The 21,266-nt window shown below is 44.6% G+C and overlaps 1 protein-coding gene across 3 annotated transcripts in view; it reads left to right on the plus strand.

Moving 5' to 3' along the window:
- SLC12A8 (solute carrier family 12 member 8) overlaps positions 1-14,487 on the plus strand; it is a 165,509-nt gene extending 151,022 nt beyond the window's left edge. For 2 of the 3 annotated variants that reach the window (XM_030210542.1, XM_030210543.1), the window contains exons 13-14: positions 9,561-9,621; positions 13,562-14,487. In XM_030210542.1, coding sequence (XP_030066402.1) covers positions 9,561-9,621; positions 13,562-13,727 — 227 coding nt within the window. In that variant the 3' untranslated portion in view covers positions 13,728-14,487. The remainder of the gene's footprint in view (positions 1-9,560; positions 9,622-13,561) is intronic. The other variant, XM_030210544.1, reaches the window with a different exon arrangement.
- The last annotated feature ends 6,779 nt before the right edge of the window (positions 14,488-21,266 follow it).

The raw sequence follows: 21,266 nt of genomic DNA on the forward strand, positions 1-21,266 counted from the left end.
ATAGTAGCAACAGCAACGTTCCATGTAGAATCTCAAATAGTAGCAACAGAATCTCAATAGTAGCAACAGAATCTCAATAGTAGCAACATTCCATGTAAAATCTCATATAGGGAAAGGGAAATGGGACTTGATATACTGCCTTTCTGTGGTATTTTGCAACTACATTCAAAGCAGTTTACATATATACAGGTACTTATTTTGTACCTGGGGCAATGGAGGGTTAAGTGACTTGCCCACAGTCACAAGGAGCTGCAGTGGGAATTGAACCCAGTTCCCCAGGATCAAAGTCCACTGCACTAACCACTAGGCTACTCCTCCACAGTAAGGGTCCCCATGGTAGATAATAGGAAATATTTTCTACTTCGTGTTTTGGGCGCGCGTCTAAAAAAAATGGAATTACTGCCCAGGGCACACGGTAGCTGGGTGGTAGTGCCAATTTGACGCTTGTTGGATGCACGTAGGCACGTACGTGCCTTTGTAAAAGGGCCCCTTGGACTCCTCTTTCTTTAGTATCGACACCTGGCTGCCATGTTCTCGACCACTCCTTGCGCTTTCTTAGGTAGCTTCTCATTTCATCTTTTCCCCTCAAGCATGTCCTCTCTTTTGCAGATGAATATGCATGAGCAATTTGCATATGCCAGATCTCCAGTGCATGCAGACTAAGCTCATGCATATTCATCATAGATATCCTGAAAACACAACTGGCTGTAGGATCCCCAGGACAGGTTCACAAAGCCCTGGTTTACTGTCATCCACCGAAAAGCAAACTATTCTTTCTAGCTCTTCTGCCGTATCACTCAGAAAATTATTCAACATAACCATCCCCAGCACCGATCCCTGAGCACTTTGCTGTCTTCATTCTAAACTCCATTTACTACCACCCATGGTCAGCTCTCCCTCATTCATTCTAGTCCAGACCCCATCCCACAAGGAAGCAAAACGAAAGAACTTCAAAGAGTTACTATTAATGGAATCGTACAGCACAACACATCAGCAACAGGCGTCGTATAAAAACACTGTAATAATTATACTCAGTGAGGGCAAATAGCTCCCATGAGATCAAGGCAAAAATTGGAAGTACAGTAAGCATCTAATTAAGCCTTCCTTGCTAAAGCTGAAAAACATGAGCCATTTTCAAGCATGGAATCAAAGACGCTGCCTACATTAATCTTGGAAATTATGCAGAAAGAAGAATGCTCATTGACGGCTCCTCATGTGCTGCGATTAGAAGACTTTTTTTAAAATTTTTGCCCTAAGCATTCTCTTTATTTAGTTTTCATATTGAGCATGCATCACTTATTCCAGGATCTTTGAAAATCTTCTAAATCCCTTTGTGCTTGATCTCGAGTGGTGCTGGAAAGAACATCAAATATTTTGTGTTGAGGGGGAGGGGAAGAAAGGAAGCTCTGACAGGGTCTTTTCTGATGTCATTGAAGCTTGCTGTAGGTGTTTTTGCTTCTTGGGTTTCAGCCTGGGGGGAGAGTGAGAGAGATTTGTGTCTTGGCGTTGCCGTTTGTGTAGGTTTCTGGCGATCTGCAGATTGTCATCCTGGTCCTGGAAAGAGTGTAGGCAGCAAAAATTTAATGTTCATGAAGAAGATCCTTGGTAGGGGGAAGGGGGAGAAGACGGCAGGATGGACATGATGCACCAATTCCTCAGTTGGATTTTTCTCTGTCATACGTTTTGTCATAGGTTTCTCTTCTTTGTGTTGTGGCCGGCCACATACTCATTTTATTCATTCATGCATTCATTTATTATTCACCAGAATGGCTATAGCTGACCAAAATAGCTGTAAAATCATATGCAAAAGTCATCTCTCCCCGAAGGCTGTTTTTATAATGTCAGCATATTTGCAAAATCCGTGTGGAGTTTTTATTTTTCTAGGACTTTCCATCAGTTTTAAAGCAATAGTGTCTATGCTATTTGAATGTTCTTTTGTGTTGTCTATTATGGTATCATTTGTATTGTACTGACATTTAAAGAGAATGGAACTCCTCCCATATGAGGAAACGCTAAAGAGGTTAGGGCTCTTCAGCTTGGAAAAGAGATGGAGGGGGAGGGGGGATATGATTGAGATCTGTAAAATTCTGAGTGGTGTAGAACGGGTAGAAGTGAATTAATTTTTCACTCTTTCAAAAAGTACAAAGACTAGGGGACACTCAATGAAATTACATGGAAATGCTTTTAAAACAAATAGGAGGAAATATTTTTTCACTCAAAGAATAATTAAGTTCTGGCTGCCAGAGAATGTGGTAACAACAGTTAGTGAATCTGGGTTTAAAAAAGGGTTGGACAAGTTCCTGGAGGAAAAATCCATAGTCTATTACATGAGGGAAGCCGCTGCTTGCCCTGGGATTGTTAGCATCGAATGTTGCTACTCTTTGGGATTCCGGAATCTTGTTACTCTTTGGGGTTCTAGAATGTTGCTACTAATTGGGTTTCTGCCAGGTATTTGTAACCTGGATTGGCTACTGTTGGAAGCAAGATATTGGGCTAGATGGACCATTGTTCTGACCCAGTATGGCTATTATGTTCTGTTATATGACTGTTATACAGTACTGTTAAATGTGTCTTTTCTGACACTGTTTCATGTTAGTCCTATGACTAGGTTTCAATTCGCTGCTTTCAAGTTTACCCCATTGATTGTTTTATGCTTACATTTGGTCATTTTACTATTGTTATGCTATTAAAACTGTAAGTTTTATGTTAAACTGTACCTGCTGTACACTGCCTTGGGTGAATCTCATAGTAACATAGTAAGTGACGGCAGATAAAGAGACCTGTCGGTCCATCCAGTCTGCCCAACAAGATAAACTCATTTTATATGATATGTGATATTTTATACTAGTAAAAAAGGCCCGTTTCATTATGAAATGAAATGGGCGCTAGCAAGGCAATCCCCCACCCTCCCTCGCTGTCTTGCTCTGTCCCCTCCGAGTTCCAGACCCCCCTCCCACCCAGTTCAAAGCCACCCTCCCTCCCTCCCTGCCTTCCTCCCTCCCTCCCAGTTCAAGGCCTCCCTTCCACCCAGTTCAAGGCCGGCCTGCCTCCCTCCTCCCTCCCAATTCAAGGCCCCCCTCCCCACCCACCCACCCAGGCCTCCCAGCCTCCCACCCACCCATTTCAAGGCCCCCTCACGCCCCTCCCACCGAGCTCCAGACTCCCCATCCCTCCGATCCCAACACCCCCCCTCTGTGCCATGGACCCCTGGACCCCCCCGCTGCCGCGACCCCCTTGACCCCCCCCCCAGACGAAAACACTCCCTCGCCGCCGCTGCTCTTCATAAAAGTGGTTAATAAATCCAGATAAATAAAAATACCTTTACTTTGAAAACTGCCTAAAAAATAAAGCATTCACATACAGTTGAATCTGCTTTTTTGTGAGGTCTTTTTTCTGACTAAAGAAATGTGTGCACTTCTGAAAATAGAAAAGTATACAAGCTGTTTCAGTCCCTGCCTCTCGGAACATCTAAACTAAATGAGGGAAAGCATTTGACTGCATACCTGACTAACATGGTGGTAGCAGGTTTCTAAAACCTCATTTCTGCCCTTAAAATTCTGTTTGACCCATGGAAATTAAGTTAAGAACTTCCCTATTATTCTGTGGGTGGCCTGGCGGTGTCTTCCTGCCTGTGTGGGCTTCTAGCTTAGTTGAAACTGACTTCTGTCTGGCTCTGGAATCATAACCTTACATTTGCAACTACCCCAGAACATTTCCTCTTTTTTTTTTAAATAACTTTCTGTAGTCTGGCCATTGCAGTGACAGCCCTTGGAACCCAGCATGTGCACATTCCATGTTTAGGCACTAGGGGATAAATGCAAGAAAGGGCGCCTAAAGTTAGACACTTTGATAGAACAAGCTGAGCACAAATTCTATAAAGGGAAAGGGAATGGGACTTATATACAGCCTTTCTGTGGTTTTTCCAACTACATTCAAAGCAGTTTACATATTATATACAGGTACTTAAATGCCAAATAGTAGTAGTAGTTATTTGTACCTGGAACAATGAAGGGTTAAGTGACTTGCCCAGAGTCACAAGGAGCTGCAGTGGGAATCGAACCCAGTTCCCCAGGATCAGAGTCCGCTGCACTAACCACTAGGCTACTCCTCCATTAGCAGCATTCCATGTAGAAGCCTGCCCTTGCAGATCACCAATGCAGCTGCGCAGGCTTCTGTTTCTGTGAGTCTGATCTCCTGCACGTACGTGCAGGACGTCAGACTCACAGAAACAGAAGCCTGCGCGGCCGATCTGCAAGGGCAGGCTTCTACATAGAATGTTGCTAGTGGAGTAGCAACATTCCATGTAGAATCTCAAATAGTAGCAACAGAATCTCAATAGTAGCAACATTCCATCTAGAATCATATAGGGAAAGGGAACTGGGACTTGATATACCGCCTTTCTTAGGTTTTTGCAACTACATTCAAAGCGGTTTACATATATTCAGGTACTTATTTTGTACCAGGGGGCAATGGAGGGTTAAGTGACTTGCCCAGAGTCGCAAGGAGCTGCAGTGGGAATCAAACTCAGTTCCCCAGGATCAAAGTTCACTGCACTAACCACTAGGCTACTCCTCCACTAGCAACATTACATGTAAAAGCTTGCCCTTGCAGATCAGCAATGCGGCCGCGCAGGCTTCTGTTTCTGTGAGTCTGACGTCCTGCACAGAGCTTCATTTTCGCAATTGCGGTGAACGGCGATTTTCTATACTACACGCTGGGGCATTGAATTGACCTCAAGTACATCTCTCTGTGTACCCCCTTGACCCCTGAAGCAGGCGAAACACGGCCCGTGTCGGGTCATCAATAAAGATCTTTACTTGTCCCAGTCTTGAAGGCCCAGTGTTGCTTTTTTTGTTTGTAGCTCTCAGTATACTGACAGGCACTACAGCCTGAATCAGTAGAGTATTGTAAATAGTAACGAGCTTATATAACTCTCATTTAAACTCCTTGGTACATCCTTGAGCATGTGAGTAAATTAAACCAAAAATCTGTGAATAAGTTTTGCAACCACATCCAAAGCGGTTTATCTGGGGCAACGGAGGGTTAAGTGACTTTACCCAGAGTCACAAGCAGCTGCAGCGGGAATCGATCCCAGTTCCCCAGGACCAAAGTCTGCTGCACTAACCACTAGGCTACACCTCCAACTAACTGCATAGCAAAGCGCCAACAGTGTCACGATCAAATTTCCAAAGGATATATGTCCCCAAAGTAGAACATCGAACACTCTCAAGTCTACACTTCAATGGAGGAGAGTCACTTATCTGCACAACATCGTAAAACTTCTCCTCAAAGGACGTCTGTGCATCAGCGTTTCATTGATTCTACTTTATCTTTAGTACAGTATGCAGTGGCGTTCCTAGCCTGGATGGCACCCGGGGCGGATTGCCGATGCGCCCCCCCCCCCCGGGTGCACACCGCTGGGGGGGTGCTGCGTCATGCGCCTGTCGGCTCCGAGTTTGCTAACTTCGCTCGTTCGCTGCAGCAGAGGGAGCTGCAGTGAACGAGTGAAGTTAGCGAACTCGGAGCCTACAGGTGCGCGCCGCGGCACCCCCCAGCGGCGTGCACCCGGGGTGGACCGCCCCCCCCCCCCTTGGTACGCCACTGACAGCATGTTTTGGATTACCTTTCTTCAGCTATCTAATTTAGTTCTCATGCCCATCTCTGTTCAACTTCATTTGTCTTGTCGGCATATGGCACCAAATTTGAAGGGAAACTAACTTCCATTCATCCTTCAGTGTCTCAGTTCTCGAAAGGTCCAATAAACATCTGACCACCTCTGAAGGAACCAACTCCATCCCGGGATTTGAATATTGTTTTGCAGCAGCTGCTTGAACCCCTTTTGAGCATTTGAAACCAGTGATGCTGAAGCATCTCATGTGGAAAACATTATTTCTAGTTGCCATCACCTTGGCTAGGAAGATCAGTGACCTACAAGCCCCTAGTCCATTACTCACTGTATATGCAGTTCTGCTGCTCCTGGGTGTTTGTAGATGACTGGGGTTGTCTCCTTTTTCTTATAACGAGAATGTGCTTTACTACTAGACAATGGAGTTCTGTTTTCTTTTCTTTTAAATTTTATTGGATTGTACACTGCTGTGATTTGTTGTGAATTTTAGTGGTTTATCAAAACTAATAAACTACAACTATAATAAAGTAGTTCTACACACCCACTTCAAGTTTCTCCCCATGGTCGTATTGGACTTTCCTAAACCTAACTCCAGTAAGGCAGAAGTGCTTCATACACTGGATTGTCATCAAGCCTTTCTTTATTATCTTTAAAAATATACAGGTATTTCATTAGCGTTCACAACTCTCTCTAGCATTCAATCCAATCTGGGGGTATTGGTGTCCACCTGTACCCTATCTAGATGGATATCAGACTGCATCAACTTTTGTTATTCTAAACGCAACCTGGAAGCTCCAGGGAAAGTAACGGCTCACTATCTCCAAGCAAAAGCAACCTTTATAGCTAATCTAGGCTCTGCTCGGTGACTTGGGACATCCTTTCATACCCTTTAAAAGCGTTACTGTCTAGTCATCTCCTCGCATCAGGGTGTTGTCATTGAGTAGTCTGAACTCAAAAACCTATTTTCCCTTAAATCATGTAATTTATGGACCTCCTTGCCATAGGCGGTCGGTGGCCCAACTGTTTGGGGAGGCTAAAGGGGGCGGGGTTAGGGGTGGGGCCAGGGGTGGAGCTTAAATCCATAATTGTCTGATAACACACAGAAAAAAAAATAAATAAATAAAAGTCATAATACCTTTTATTAAATTTAGATATTAGATATGTATCATATGTCAAAGAATAAAGTGGTTGCTCAAAGCATATTCTAACCACAATTGCTCAACTGCAAAACACTATGCACAACTTTGTCCAAAAACACACTCAGAACATTACTGTACCATAAATATTACACTGGGCAGACCTAATACACCAATATACCACCCATACGGAAAATGCAGACTGTCAACAATATGAAACAAGGGATCATATCATCACAATTCTCATGTAGAGCCACAAAACACCCTAATTCATGTTTAATGTGGGATAAAATGCCATAAATAAGTAAATAAATATAAACTTTTAATGTTGAGCACCTGATTCTCAAAGTGGACATATTCCAAACACTATAATGAAAATAAAATGATCTTTTCTACCTTTGTTGTCTGGTGACTTTTTCTGATCATGCTGGCCCAGTATCCGATTCTGCTGCTATCTGTCCTCAGTGCAGGTCAGGAAGTCATTCTCGTTAAATATCTCCCTGGCAACCCAGGACACCTCCAGCCAACCCCCCCTGCTCTCCCAGCAGTAAGGTAAACAAACCATAAACCAATTTCTACAACTGGTTACACAAGGCTAGAGGGCTTTCACTGCAGCTCCTGCTGTGAGGATGGAGGTAAATCAACAATTTAAACCCCTCGGAGCACAGCAGGGGAGGCTTAGCCTCTCCTAGCCTCTTATACCGGGCACCTATGCTCCTTGCTATCCTAGTTATTCCATGGCTGGACATCAGCTTTGGAGTCACCAGCAAGCGTGTCCATATCTCCTCTACTCGTTGATGGTGAAAGTGTAGTTGTGTACCTGCAACAGGGGTTCTTCATAGCAGGGGAATACAGCCACACCTTTCCTTCCCACCTTCCCCTCTCTCCTTTCATTTGTGGATGTGATAAGATATTGACTGAGCTGCAGGTGTAGGAGCCACAGGTAGTGTTGGGGATACCTGTGCATGCTCAGAGGCCCTTCAAACAAGAGGCTACCTGAGCTGGAGAATAAGATTGCACACGGATCCATCCAGAAGACATCACCAGCAAGTGTGCCTTCAATTTCTCTGCTGTCTATAGAGAACTGCTGTTCACCCCGATCTCTTTAGATTCATGACAAGGGGACGTGACTGGATAGAAGGCATGTTCACAGACTTTAATGCCCGCATCTCCTCAGGAATGCAAAATGTACCACAAAGAAAAAGGTGGGGGGGGGGGGGGGGAGGGCCCTTTTAATTTATTTCTTTTCTTAACTCGTACTGCTGTCCATGAGAGAGTACTTCCTGGAAACCAGTACCATGAGCTGTGCCCCACTATGGGGTTCTCCCCATTAACAGTGCCCCGTTGTTCCAGGGTCACATGCAGGCTGCTGCTGGGACTCTCACTGTGGTAGATGTGGAGATCCAGTGGTGTGCTGGAGCAGGCTCTCGCGGGCTCGCGAGAGCCGTTTGTTAAGTTTTTAAGAATTTTGGGAGCCGGTTGTTAAAGTAGGCCTCCCCATGGCTACTTTAACAACTGACTCCCAAAATGTGGGCTTGGGCCCCCTCCTGAATTCATTTTTACTTTGCTGGCAGTAATGCTGGCCCCACCAGCCAAGTAAATAGACTGCTGCTGCTCCCTGCTCCTTGTTTCTGACTCTGAACATCAGGCTGAGACTTTTCATGCAAGCGCAAGAAGGTTCCATCATGCTGCTCAGAGCCAGAAACAAGCAGCAGAGAATGGTGACAGTCCATTTATTGGCTGGTGGGGCTCGACAAAGGTATGCCTAGCGTGCCCGCACAAGGGAGGGGAGAGAGAGGCATGTATTCCCCCCCCCCCCCCCAAAAAAAAAAGAATTTCAGGGCCGGCTATGCCTGGAGAGAGAGCCCATTGTTAAAAATTTACCAGCACACCCGATCTCTCAGTACACCCAAACTCAGGTCTGAGACATTGGCCTCTTTTAACAGCTTTTTAATACATAGGCAACTAACCTTTTGCATTCCCCTAAGGGCTTAATCCTCAGGAGAAAAGGGAATCCAGATGAGGCAGTGGACAATGCTAAGGTCGCAATTATCCTGTGATATGCCCTCCACATTTCTAGGACTGTGCTGGAAGCAGTTATGTTTTTGCCTCTTGCAAGCAGCATTGCCTGAGGCTTCAGCAGCTCTAAGACTCCTGATGAATCCGTCTGAGGCTCCTGGTGGGTTCTGGGAAGGCATGATGTAAGGGGGAGAGGGGGGGGGAGAATTAGAACATTTTTAATGGAACTGTCAGTCTGACTAGGTTAGGAGGAAGAGGCAGACGTTAGGGGTCTATGCTACTGCTGAAAGGATACACACCAAGACTTATTCAAGCAAGGTGCAGTGCCCCAACGGGTGCATGGAGCCGCCATTAACATGGCGCCGTGCCCCCATGGGGATGCGCAATAGCCCGAGCGGGGCGAGGCGGGCTCTTCCCGCCCCTCAGAGGCACCCTGCTGGGAAGGGTGGGGAAAGAGAAGGGGGTTTAAAACCCCTAGGCTGAGCCCGGACGTCCTCTGTATACGATTGGTCAGTCTTGCTGTGACGGCGGACTGGGTGTGGCCGCTAAGCCGGAAGGTTGATTGGCTTGGGTATACCCAGGTTTATGATGTTTGTAATTTAAATAAAGCTGCGGCCAAGTTGTGCCATATTAAGAAAATGCCATGTGTCTCTTATTCTTCAAGTATCACGAATACCAGTAGGCCCGAGGGGTCTCGGCTGCCCATGTTATGATCTGCTCACTGAAAGTTGTTGTGCTCTGGTAGAACTTCATGTTCCTTTTCTTTAATTCCCAAACAGGGGCAGCGGCACATTTCAGTTTCTTCAAATGGCTTCGGTTATCTGTGCTGAAGGCTTGCAGGTGGGTAGCACGCATTCAGCATATGAACTCTGCTTTCTGACCAACTCTACGCAGTGCCAGTGAGCTCTCAATTTCCTTTCTTAAACCCCTCCAGAATGAAAGGCCTGCAGTTTCCAGCACCTGGTTACGCTCCCCACCTTCCATCTGTTTTCCTCCCTTTCTGTTGATTTCACTCTGTCCAGCTCCCTGTGCACCTCTTGACCTCTCTGTCTCTGTCTCTTCAAGCCTCTGTCTTCACTCTGTGTGTTCCCATCATTTCTAATTTCACAACATCTTTGAAACCTATTCCTGCCTCCTTCCTACTTTATTAGATTCTGCTCTTCGCCCTCTCTTCAGTTCTGAAAATGCTCTCCCTGTGCCGGCACTCCGCTGCTTCCTTCACATCGCTGGCTGCTGCTTCACTCTTAAAGGTGCACCCAGGATTCAACCACCCCTCACCTCCCATGAACTCTCAGCCTTATTATATACTACTACTACTATTTAGCATTTCTATAGCGCTACAAGGCGTACGCAGCGCTGCACAAACATAGAAGAAAGACAGTCCCTGCTCAAAGAGCTATGTAATAAAAGTAAGCCAAGTATAGGACAATCAAGCCATTGTGACATCACTGATGAGGTTGGCTCTTATTGGTGGCCTGAGGCATTATGACATCACAATATTAGCTCTGGTTACAAGAGACTACTAACCTACTATTTATCACTTCTATAGCACTACAAGGCATACGCAGCGCTGCACAAACATAGAAGAAAGACAGTCCCTGCTCAAAGAGCTTACAATCTAATAGACAAAAAATAAATAAAGTAAGCAAATCAAATCAATTAATGTGAACGGGAAGGAAGAGAGGAGGGTAGGTGGAGGCGAGTGGTTACGAGTCAAAAGCAATGTTAAAGAGGTGGGCTTTCAGTCTAGATTTAAAGGTGGCCAAGGATGGGGCAAGACGTAGGGGCTCAGGAAGTTTATTCCAGGCGTAGGGTGCAGCGAGACAGAAGGCGCAAAGTCTGGAGTTGGCAGTAGTGGAGAAGGGAACAGATAAGAAGGATTTATCCATGGAGCGGAGTGCACGGGAAGGACGAGTGTGGCGAGATACTGGGGAGCAGCCTATTGCTCTGTGTCCTCTGAAGTAAAAAAGCTACTGCTTGCTTTTCAAATCTCCTCCCTGTGGGACAACCTCCCATCAGACATCCAGGAAGCCCCCATCCCTGCTCTATTCAGGAGAAAGTTTAAAATACATTTATCTATAGTCACTTTTTCTGGGTCCCAGCTTGTCGGGTTTTCCCCGTTACTCCACGAACTATGTACTGTTCTTTTTTTTAGTGTCTTGAAATACTGTACGATGCTCTGGGCAGGGATATGTAAGAAATGCTGTGAATAGCATAAATTAATGATGGTCAGTTGGGTGAGGCATAGTTAGGATTATCATATTTGCTGTGACAAAATGCCTCAGCCATGCCCCTGCCCCACCCACCACACCCCTTCCATACCCTACCCCTCCTTGCCACGCCCCTGCACTGCACTGTCACCGTGACCTACCCCAAAGAAAGCCAGATTCTGTAAGCAGTGAAAATATTGGTAAAGTAACAGAAATGCATTTTCTCCCAAACTCTGCTAAGTACAAAATGAAAAAAATGTACATGACACGCTTATGAAATGTTTAGAAGTGTACATTTCATGAGCAGCATTTCCCCCTCTCCTTTTCTCTCCATTCCCTTCTATGTATTTCCCTCTTTTCCCTCCCTTCCCCAATCTTTTTTCCAACCTCCCTCCACCCACCTTTGTTTTTTTTTACAGCTCCCTCCCTCCCTCCACCCACTCACCCACATGACTCCATTCACATCCCCTCCCCTCCCATACCTGTCATGCCCTGGTGGTCTAGTGGGCTCTTAGGGGCAAGAAATGACCCCCACACTTTCCTGCCTGGCGCTGCTGCCGGCGCCGCTTCAGAAAGGCTGCTGAGATTTCAAGCAGTGACCTTGCAAGACTTCTGGGCAGGAAAGATGGGGTTCTTTCCTGTCCCGAAGAGGTCACTAGACCACCAGGGCATGATAAGGTACGTGAGGGGAGGGCACCCTCTTGCCATCTAGCCTGCCAGTCAGCCTGCCCACCCACAAGCCAGCCTGACCGCAAACCCGGACAAATGGGCAGGCTGACAAAACCCACCCGGACGTTCCGTGGTGCCCTCTAAAAGAGGACATGTCTGGGTGAACCCGAACATATGGTAGCCCTAGGCATAGTGTCTCAGGACACTCTCACCGCCAAGAAATGATAGCTGTACATAAGGACATCTGATGTGGTTTTTTTTTTTTTTTGTATCTTTTTTATTTTATTTATCATTTTACTTAATTACATTCACATTTATCACATAAATGTAAGGAAATACAGAAATTAATATAAAAAGGAAAACATTTTCTCTCAACAATATATATTTACATAATTGTCCACAATTGGAAGATCCAAGATCAGAAAAACAATCTTAAAGAAAATAAGAAAAACTCAAAACGGTTAATCTTACACTTCACATTTTCTGAGGGAGGAAGGTTAATCGGTTATTGCAGCCGGTACAGTGGTAACTGAAGGAAGTTGCTGCAGAGGATTCTTCATCTGTTTCCACAAACTCTTATAATTTCTTAGGTTCAAACAAATAAGTAATAAGGAAAATAAAACACTTACAAGGGAATCGCGCTAGGAAGGTCCCACCTAGGGCAATGATTCCTGGCTGAAAAGCCAAGACCTCACACCTCCCAGTCTGTGATTCCCTTGATGTGTCAGGAAATATATGCATCTTTGAACCCAAAAAACTATCAACCATGTATCGGAAATACAATTTCAAAACATTGTTCCTATCTAAATCAAAGACGAAAGTCACTAATAATATAACTCTATCTATAACTTCTGAATTTTCCAAAATGTCAATTAAACACGTCTCTTTTCTCTGAAAGAAGATTTTAAAGGAAATATAATTTTAGTCACCAAAAGGTGGTTATCAGAAGGTATTAGCAAAGTATCAGAGAAATATTTCTTCAAGAATTCAGTAGCTAATATATAGAATATTATAGGTAAATTTATCATTCTCAAGTTATTTTCCCTTAATTGGTTCTCCAGAAATTCCAGTTTTTACAAGAAAAATAACTATTCTTCATTACCAAATTGTCTGATGTGTTTTATTACATCAGACAGCAGGCCAGCACTGGTGAATACAAAACAAGTTACTGAGAGAGAGATGGAATGTAAGTTTAAAATAATAGAATAAGCCCCTCCCCCGGACCCACCACCCTTATCCCCATAGTTCCAACCCTATCCCCTCCCCTCCCCTCAATTTTCCTTTAGGATAATAGGGTTACCAGCTCATCAAAAACAGGCTGAGCCAGTACTCATGTTCGAACATTTGCATGCAGGAACTTATATTTCGGATTTTCATAAAATCAGAATTACAAATCCCAGCATGCAATAGGAAAAGGCCAGGGCTGGCTCTTCCCCTCCCAGATGACCTGGAGCCATCTGGTAACCCTATATTTGGGTTCTTAAAGTCTTATAATGATGCAAGTATGACATCATGAAAGAGAGGCCTTGAAACCCCATTTCTATAATCACTTTCTCATGTTTCGTAATACAAATATGACATCATAAGAAGAGGCCATTTCTAAAACAAATTTCCTTTAAATTTTGAGATATATGATTTGCTGGCTGTCGAGGCTTTTAAGAAATACATTCAGCCGCAGCTTCAAAAGACGTGTTATATAAGTGTTAGGCAATGAACTCTCTTTTCTGTTTTGTGAAGTATGGTATAAAACTTTTCAAAAATTGCCAAATTCTGTGGGTCTTTTGCATTTTCCCCGGAGGTGGGAGACGGTCTCTGTTGCTGAGGTTGTTACAGCTGTTAGCTGCTGAGGGTTGAAGGAGAAAGGGGCGTTTGACGGCTTTTGCCTCCTCTTCTGCTTTCAGGAGAAGGCCACCCCCAGAGGAGCAGATTGTTGTGACTCCATCCTTTGCAACAGTTGGCATGGAGACCACCCAGCTCACTGAGGAGAACGCAGACTTCGCCTCCCGGGACCGCCACCACCATTCCTCCGTCATCAGCAGAGAGGAGTTTGTGAATCGCTTTCAGTGACTAACAGTTGCTGTACGGCTGAAGTACTTGGTTCAACGAGACACCTTGAACACCCATGAAAAACTCTCTTTTGCTGGCCTTTTTTTCTTTTTTTTTTTAAATGTTAGCATGTTTACTGGTGTCGAGTTGGAGAACACATATGAAGGGCTGTGTTAAACTCTACATTTTTTGTTATATTCTGGTATAAGTTTTACCGAGAAGTAAAAGTAAATGAACATTTCACTGGAAATGTGCAATGAAAATGTTTGTGTAGGGCTAGAAAGTTCTGCACATTTTAAAGTATTCTGGAATGAATGCACAGGCAGTGCTAGGTTTATATGCTATAAACTATGCAGTGTTAGCATGAATGCTATGAGATCATTTTTTTGTTTGGTCATTTTACTTTATTTTATGGAATTTTTCACCTGGCTGTTTCCTCTTGCTCCTTTGGGCTTGGTGCCTTGAGTCTTTCATTCACTATTACTTAGGGTATTTACCCCCTTTTAATAACCTTCTCGAACCCAGCTACTGCAGTTCTGTCCAGCACCCAGTATGCATGCACACTCACCATTAAGCAAAGAGAGGGGTTCCTCCCCAACCCCTAAAGCAATCAACAGTGTGTCTGCAACATCCCCAGTTCCAGCTAGCCTGGAAACCAAACGCCAGACCCAGGAACTGAACCTGGATTTTGAACCACCAGGTTGACACTGCTTAAGACATTTTGAAGGGTAAGATTGAGAACTGAGTGATTCCAGCACTTGTGGATTGTCTGATACTGCATAGCCAGCGGGTCTCCGCTGTGCACCCCCCCCCCGGGTGCAGCACGGCGCACCCCCCCCCCCCGGAGCGCACTCTTACCACTCACGTAGGAAAGGGGACGGGTGGGAGGGCCGCTCCGCCCTGAGTGCACGTCGCTGGGAGCTGCGTCTGCTCCGCTGGTTCCCCTGCTCTCTCTGCCCCGGAACAGGAAGTAACCTGTTCCGGGGCAGAGAGAGCACCCGGGGCGGGTCTCCGCTGTGCGGCGCACCCCCCCCTCGGCGCGCGCATGCCCCCCGGAGTGCACTCTTACCACTCACGTAGGAAAGGGGACGGGTGGGAGGGCCGCTCCGCCCTGAGTGCACGTCGCTGGGAGCTGCGTCTGCTCCGCTGGTTCCCCTGCTCTCTCTGCCCTGGAACAGGAAGTAACCTGTTCCGGGGCAGAGAGAGCAGGGAAACCAGTGAAGCCGACACCCCCCCAGCGGCGTACACCCGGGGCGGACCGCCCCACCGCCCCCCTTCCTACGCCACTGTGCATAGCTTAGAGGTGAGCAGGGATCCTGGGGATACACATAGCCAGTCAGGTTTTCAGGATACCCACAATTAATATGTACGAAATAAATCTGTATGTGCTACCTCCATTCTATGCAAATCGAATTCCTGCATATTCATTGTGGTTATTCTAAAAACCTGATTGGCAAGGTGCAGGGGTGGACTGATAGTGATCTAGCCCCCCCCCCCCCTCCCGGGCAGCAAGAGTCATGAGGCCCTAACCACCTATCAAAAGTAATTAAACTAGATGGAAGCTAGGGAGGAGTGGGCCCCCCCCCTACTGCTGAAGTTCCTCAGGTTCTGCCTTATTGTTCCAATGGTCAGTCTTCCCCTGGCTAGGTGTGTTCTGAGGATTTGGTTGAGATCCCCTGATGTAAGGCAAAGTCATTCAGTCTGATTTCTAGTTTTATTTCAGAGATTTTTTTAGTATCATGCTGGTGCCTGTCCCTTGCTGTTACAGTTCAAACATGGCATCACAGAATAGCCCCACCTGCCAGTCACCTTGTCACTAAAGCCTTATTTTAAGCATATAATCCTGTCTAAACTGTGTGATTGGGGTTAATCTCACCTAAGGAGAAATAGGTGCTCATTAATTAGGATAAAGCAATTTGAATTGTATTATGTCTAATTACCTTGGAAAATCTCCCCAGTAAAGGGACTCTGGCCCATCTTTGCCCACACTTTCCTTAACATTGTCTTCAGCCTGCTGTAAGCACCAGAAACTTAAGCTGCTTTAGTAGGAAAACCATTTGTAGCTAATTTGGTAATTTGGCAGTTATGGCAAATAAACTAGTTAAACTGTCCTGTGTTTTAATTTTTATTTCAGTGTGAAAAAGTGCAGAGTTATGCTTTTGGATGCAGAAATGTAATTACATTTATGAATTGCACCAGACCCCATTAAGGGATCTGAGTGATGTACAAGTAGCAAGTTACAAATTACATGAAATACAAAAATTCAGTCATGTTTAATTACTTGCATCACTGAGCACATTCGATGAGAGGTACAAAGTTGAAAACATAATGACAACAATCAAAAAAACCCAAATCTAACAGTTGAAACCACCCCTCCAACCACTCTCAACTCCCCCCCCCCCCCAATATGGCAGACTATTCCACCATATGCCCACCCAAAAAAAAAACCACATTGTCAACAGTCTGCAAAAATGGAGTGGAGCGGAGGAGTGGCCTAGTGGTTAGGGTGGTGGACTCTGGGCAAGTCACTTAACCCTCCATTGCCCACCGCCTGCCATGAGTGGGAAAGCACAGGGTACAAATGTAACAAAAAAAAAATGTGGACACTTCTCTCAAATCAAATGTCCCATGGGAACTCGGCTGCACAAAACAGGGTGTGATTTTTTTTTAATTTTATTTTAATTTTGATCTGCATTACAGAAAAATGGTGTTACAAATTTGAGGAGTAATGCAACCGAAGCAATACAGTGAATTCTGTTTCCTAATACACTGCAAGCAGATCTGTGCTGGTAAAGCCAGTAATCATAACTGCGATGAGTATGGCTGGTGCCCCGCCTCATACTGAATTAAATAATTTTTCAAATATAATGGACCACCTTAGGCCTTATCAGTCAAACACATCATCCGAAATTGTGAGCAGAAGGTAATGCAATGACGTTACATATTCAGAGCTTTTTTTTTTATTTTAAGAATAAATCAACCGTGCTGCATTGTTTTGCACCAGTTGCAGCCAACACTGGGTCATCTGCCTTGCTGGTTTTTTTGGGACCTTCTATTTCTGCTTACAGAATTCCCTGTCTGTTTTCTTAGCCTCTTTCACCCAGGCAGGTCTTCAGCTACTCAACAATGTCCTCAATTCACTTGTATTTCTGTAAGTGGCGGAATTCCAACTTTTAGTACCGTAAGCACCAGATTAACGTTATTGCTTAGGGTTTTCATCAAATCTGGTAATTGTTCAATACTTACATAAGGTGTAGAGTGATTACAAGTCTGAAAACTCCTGATCTAGACAAAGCTTTGGCTACAATCATGCCTCTGTAATTTGCAAAATACCTGAAATTCTTGGGTATTTTGTACACAGAACTTTTAACTCATTAACAACAGTATATCTGCATCTTGCTGGAACTGAAAATAGAGATGATGAATAATATTTAATATGACAAAGTCCTGAATGGGCCTTTCAGTGGGAGTGGAGGAGACTGGCACTGTCATGGTTTCCGGGCATTTAAGTAGACAATAGTATGACCATACAGGACTCCAAGATGTAAGATCACCAAACATATAAAGAGGAATCCAATGAAATTTATATGGAAATATAATGTTTGATTTTAACAATTTTGCTCTTTTTGCAACAGATAAGTGCTCGACTTTACTTTATCTTTGTAAAGCTGCTTTAGAGCACTTCATGAGAATCAGTGAAGGTTTTCATGAACCAAAGAAAATTTGAAGTTAGCATTGATATTGTCAATATATTTAAAAAAAAATTTCTTGCAAAAAGAGCAAAATTGTTAAAATCTATTTGGAAATAAATTAAAAGTTAAAATAATTCTTTCAAAGCAAGGTTTTTATGACCAGTGATGAACACTACGCCCCCAGTTAAAGCCGCTGAAAACTGAAAGTAAGCGGTCGGGCGTTTTGAGGTCTTTTCCTTGCTTTTTAGAAATATTTTGTTAAAATCAAACATTATATTTCCATATAAATTTCATTGGATTCCTCTTTATATGTTCGATGGTTTCTGGGCATGCCACTGGTTTTGTTGTATCGGGGCAGCAGAATGTCTTTTAGGATGAGGAGCGCAACTGAACCAGCTGCCACCCCTGCAACACCCTCTCTTGCATCCTCAGCTCCACCCCTCTCTTCCTCCTCTGTCCCCCTTGCCCCCCTCATCGTCCACCCACTACCCATTTCTTTCATCCTTTCCATCCCCCCCCCCCCCCAGGTCACCATCCTCTTTCTCTTCCTGCTCCTACCCAGTTTGTTCTTCTTTTGCCTGAGGGTGTGTGTGTTGGGGGGGATGATGACAGAATTTAAAGGCGAATTCTATACCTGGGCACCCACACTTTCATGCCACTTGAGCATGCAAACGTACAGAATGCTGTCATTTTCATGAGTAAGTGGCAGCAGTGCAGTTTACTGCTGTTTGGAAGGGTGGGCATGAGTGGCATAGCATGTAAATGCAAGGGGGCTGCCATTGTATAAATTTGTGACTGGGCGGCTAAATGGCAGATGACGTTTAATGTGAGCAAGTGCAAGGTGATGCATGTGGGGAACCCCCCCCCCCCCCCGAATTATAGCTACGTCATGCAAGGTTCCACGTTAGGAGTTACGGACCAAGAAAGGGATCTGGGTGTCGTCATTGATAATACGCTGAAACCTTCTGCTCAGTGTGCTGCTGCGGCTAGGAAAGCGAATAGAATGTTGGGTATTATTAGGAAAGGTATGGAAAGCAGGTGTGAGGATGTTATAATGCCGTTGTATCGCTCCAATAATGCGACCGCACCTTGAGTATTGTGTTCAATTCTGGTCGCCGCATCTCAAGAAAGATATAGTAGAATTGGAAAAGGTGCAGCGAAGGGCGACTAAAATGATGGGATGACTTCCCTATGAAGAAAGACTAAGGAGGCTAGGGCTTTTCAGCTTGGAGAAGAGATGGCTGAGGGGAGACGTGATAGAGGTATATAAAATAATGAGTGGAGTGGAACAGGTGGATGTGAAGCGTCTGTTCACGCTTTCCAAAAATACTAGGACTAGGGGGCATGCGATGAAACTACAATGTAGTAAATTTAAAACAAACTGGAGAAAATGTTTCTTCACCCAACGCGTAATTAAACTCTGGAATTCATTGCCAGAGAACGTGGTGAAGGCGGTTAGCTTAGCAGAGTTTAAAAAGGGGTTAGATGGTTTCCTAAAGGACAAGTCCATAAACCGCTACTAAATGGACTTGGGAAAATCCACAATTCCAGGAATAATATGTATAGAATGTTTGTACCTTTGGGAAGCTTGCCAGGTGCCCTTGGCCTGGATTGGCCGCTGTTGGGGACAGGATGCTGGGCTCGATGGACCCTTGGTCTTTTCCCTGTGTGGCATTACTTATCACGATGCCCTTGCTTCCCTATTTTGTCAGTATCTTTCAAGAGTACCTCACTCTGAACCATGTGCTCCTGAACGACTGTTGGTTTTCCTCCAGATTCTATTTTAAAAGCTGCTCTATCTCATTTTCAAATATTAGCACCATAAACTCATAAAAATGACCACATACCTTAGCCATTCTTCTAGCTTCTGAGCATGAATGTAAAAATCAGTAGAATCTAAAAATAAAAAAGTCATCCAATTGCCCAAGTTAACTTCCTAAATCCTGAGCATATCTGACAGGGCTTTCCTAAACTTTGCCAATCTTTTAATCTAGCCCTGCGCATGACAAGAGATATTAATTTGCATACACATAGCAAGTAATTATTTGTAATTCCTTTATATATGTGTCTATAGGGGTGGGAGATTTGGGGGGGGGGGGGATGGAGACAGTTTGTAGGGTGGTGGAATAATTGCAGATGGTAGTTTTTCAGAGTGGAGCAGTTTGCAAATTGGTGATGGAGTTGAGGGGTGGAAGATTTGGAGGGGGGGGGGTTGGAACACTTTGCAAGGTGGTGTGACAATTTCAGGGATTAGCTTTTGGGGGTTGTGGGCCAGTTGCAAAGAGTAGATTTTGAGGGTGGGGCTGTTTGCAGGATGGCTAGAACAGTTGTGGTGGTAATGTTTGTAGGTGGGTGCAGTTTGTGGGGTGGTGGTAAATTTCCAGGGGATGGTGTTTGGGGGTAGGGCAGTTACTGGGGAGGGGGAGGGGAATTGTTTCTGACGAGTGACAGACTGGGAGATTATGGAGCACTTGCAAAACAATTTTTGAGGGTGGGGCAGTGTGCAGGATGGATAGAACAGTTGTGGAGGTAATGTTTGTGGGTGGGTGCAGTTTGTGGGGGTGGTGATAAAGTTCCAGGGGATGATGTTTGGGGGTGGGGCAGTTTGCAGAGGGGGAGCAGTTTGCAAGGAGGATAGATTTAGGGAGTTGGGGCAGTTTGAAGGGTAGTAGGGCAGTTGTAGAAGTTCCTTTTGGGAGGTGGGTTATTCTTTTTGGAGTACAGCAATTGGGTGGGGGTGGGGGGTTGGCAGAGCAGAGAACAGAGAAAGGCAATGTGAAAGGAGTGATTCAGTAACTGCTAGGGATGGGAAGTTGTTTACAACAACAGAAGAAATGTGCAAATTTAGCTCATGCATTGATTAAGGATGTTCTGAAAACCCAAATAGCTGTGAGGTTAAATAGCTCAGATTTGGAACACATTGGCCCAAGGCCTCCTTTAGACTGTAACCTCTCTTGGGGAGGGACTCGTTTCCTGTATGTAATTTGTTAGACAGCTCCCTGCTTCAGGGTGCCATATAAAAATACTGAAACAATAAACAGGGCAAAAGTGTGTGAAATCAGCTATTTGGCTTTTCAGGAAGGAACAGGGTGGGTGGGGAACTTATTAGTGCTACTCTGATATCCATTTCATTCTGTGCAAATGGGCACATGCTGTTCTGTTCCGAATCCTTTTTTTTGCTGCCCAGGACAGGAAGGGCTTCAGTTACTGCAGTGCATGGATGCATCGTGTTTGCATTCGGATCAATATTAGGACAACAGTTTGCGCACCCAAAATGTCATACAATTGTTCTTTGAAGTCACATTTTTAAATTATGGTGAGGGAAGAAAGCACTTAAAAATACCCATTCCCTGTATTTCTCTTAACATAGTAACATAGTAGATGACGGCAGTAAAAGACCTGCATGCTCCATCCAGTCTGCCCAACAAGATAAACTCGTATGTGCTACTTTTTGTGTATACCTTACCTTGATTTGTACCTGCCTTTTCAGGGCACAGACCGTATAAGTCTGCCCTAAGGGATGGAACGTTCAGACCAAATATAACTTAAATAACATTTTCCCCACCAATTTCTGACCAGCTAGGAAACCTTACTTTACTTTAGAATCATTTGATCACGCGCCCCACCCTGTAAAGCTCGAGGTGAGAGAGGAATTTTTAATTTACTGTATCTTGCACATAAGCAATACTCCCCCCTCCCCCCACTACTAAAAGATTCTCTTTCCTCTCCAGTATCTATTTAAAATGATCTTTAAAAAGCCAAGTTTTTAGTAATTTCTTAAAAGATCCATAGCAAAACAGCTGCTGTAATTCTAAAGCAGTGGTTCTCAATCTAATCCTTGGGACACACCTAGGTCTTTAGGATATCT

The sequence above is a fragment of the Microcaecilia unicolor genome, chromosome 7, assembly GCF_901765095.1.
Source record: "Microcaecilia unicolor chromosome 7, aMicUni1.1, whole genome shotgun sequence".
NCBI lineage: Eukaryota > Metazoa > Chordata > Amphibia > Gymnophiona > Siphonopidae > Microcaecilia > Microcaecilia unicolor.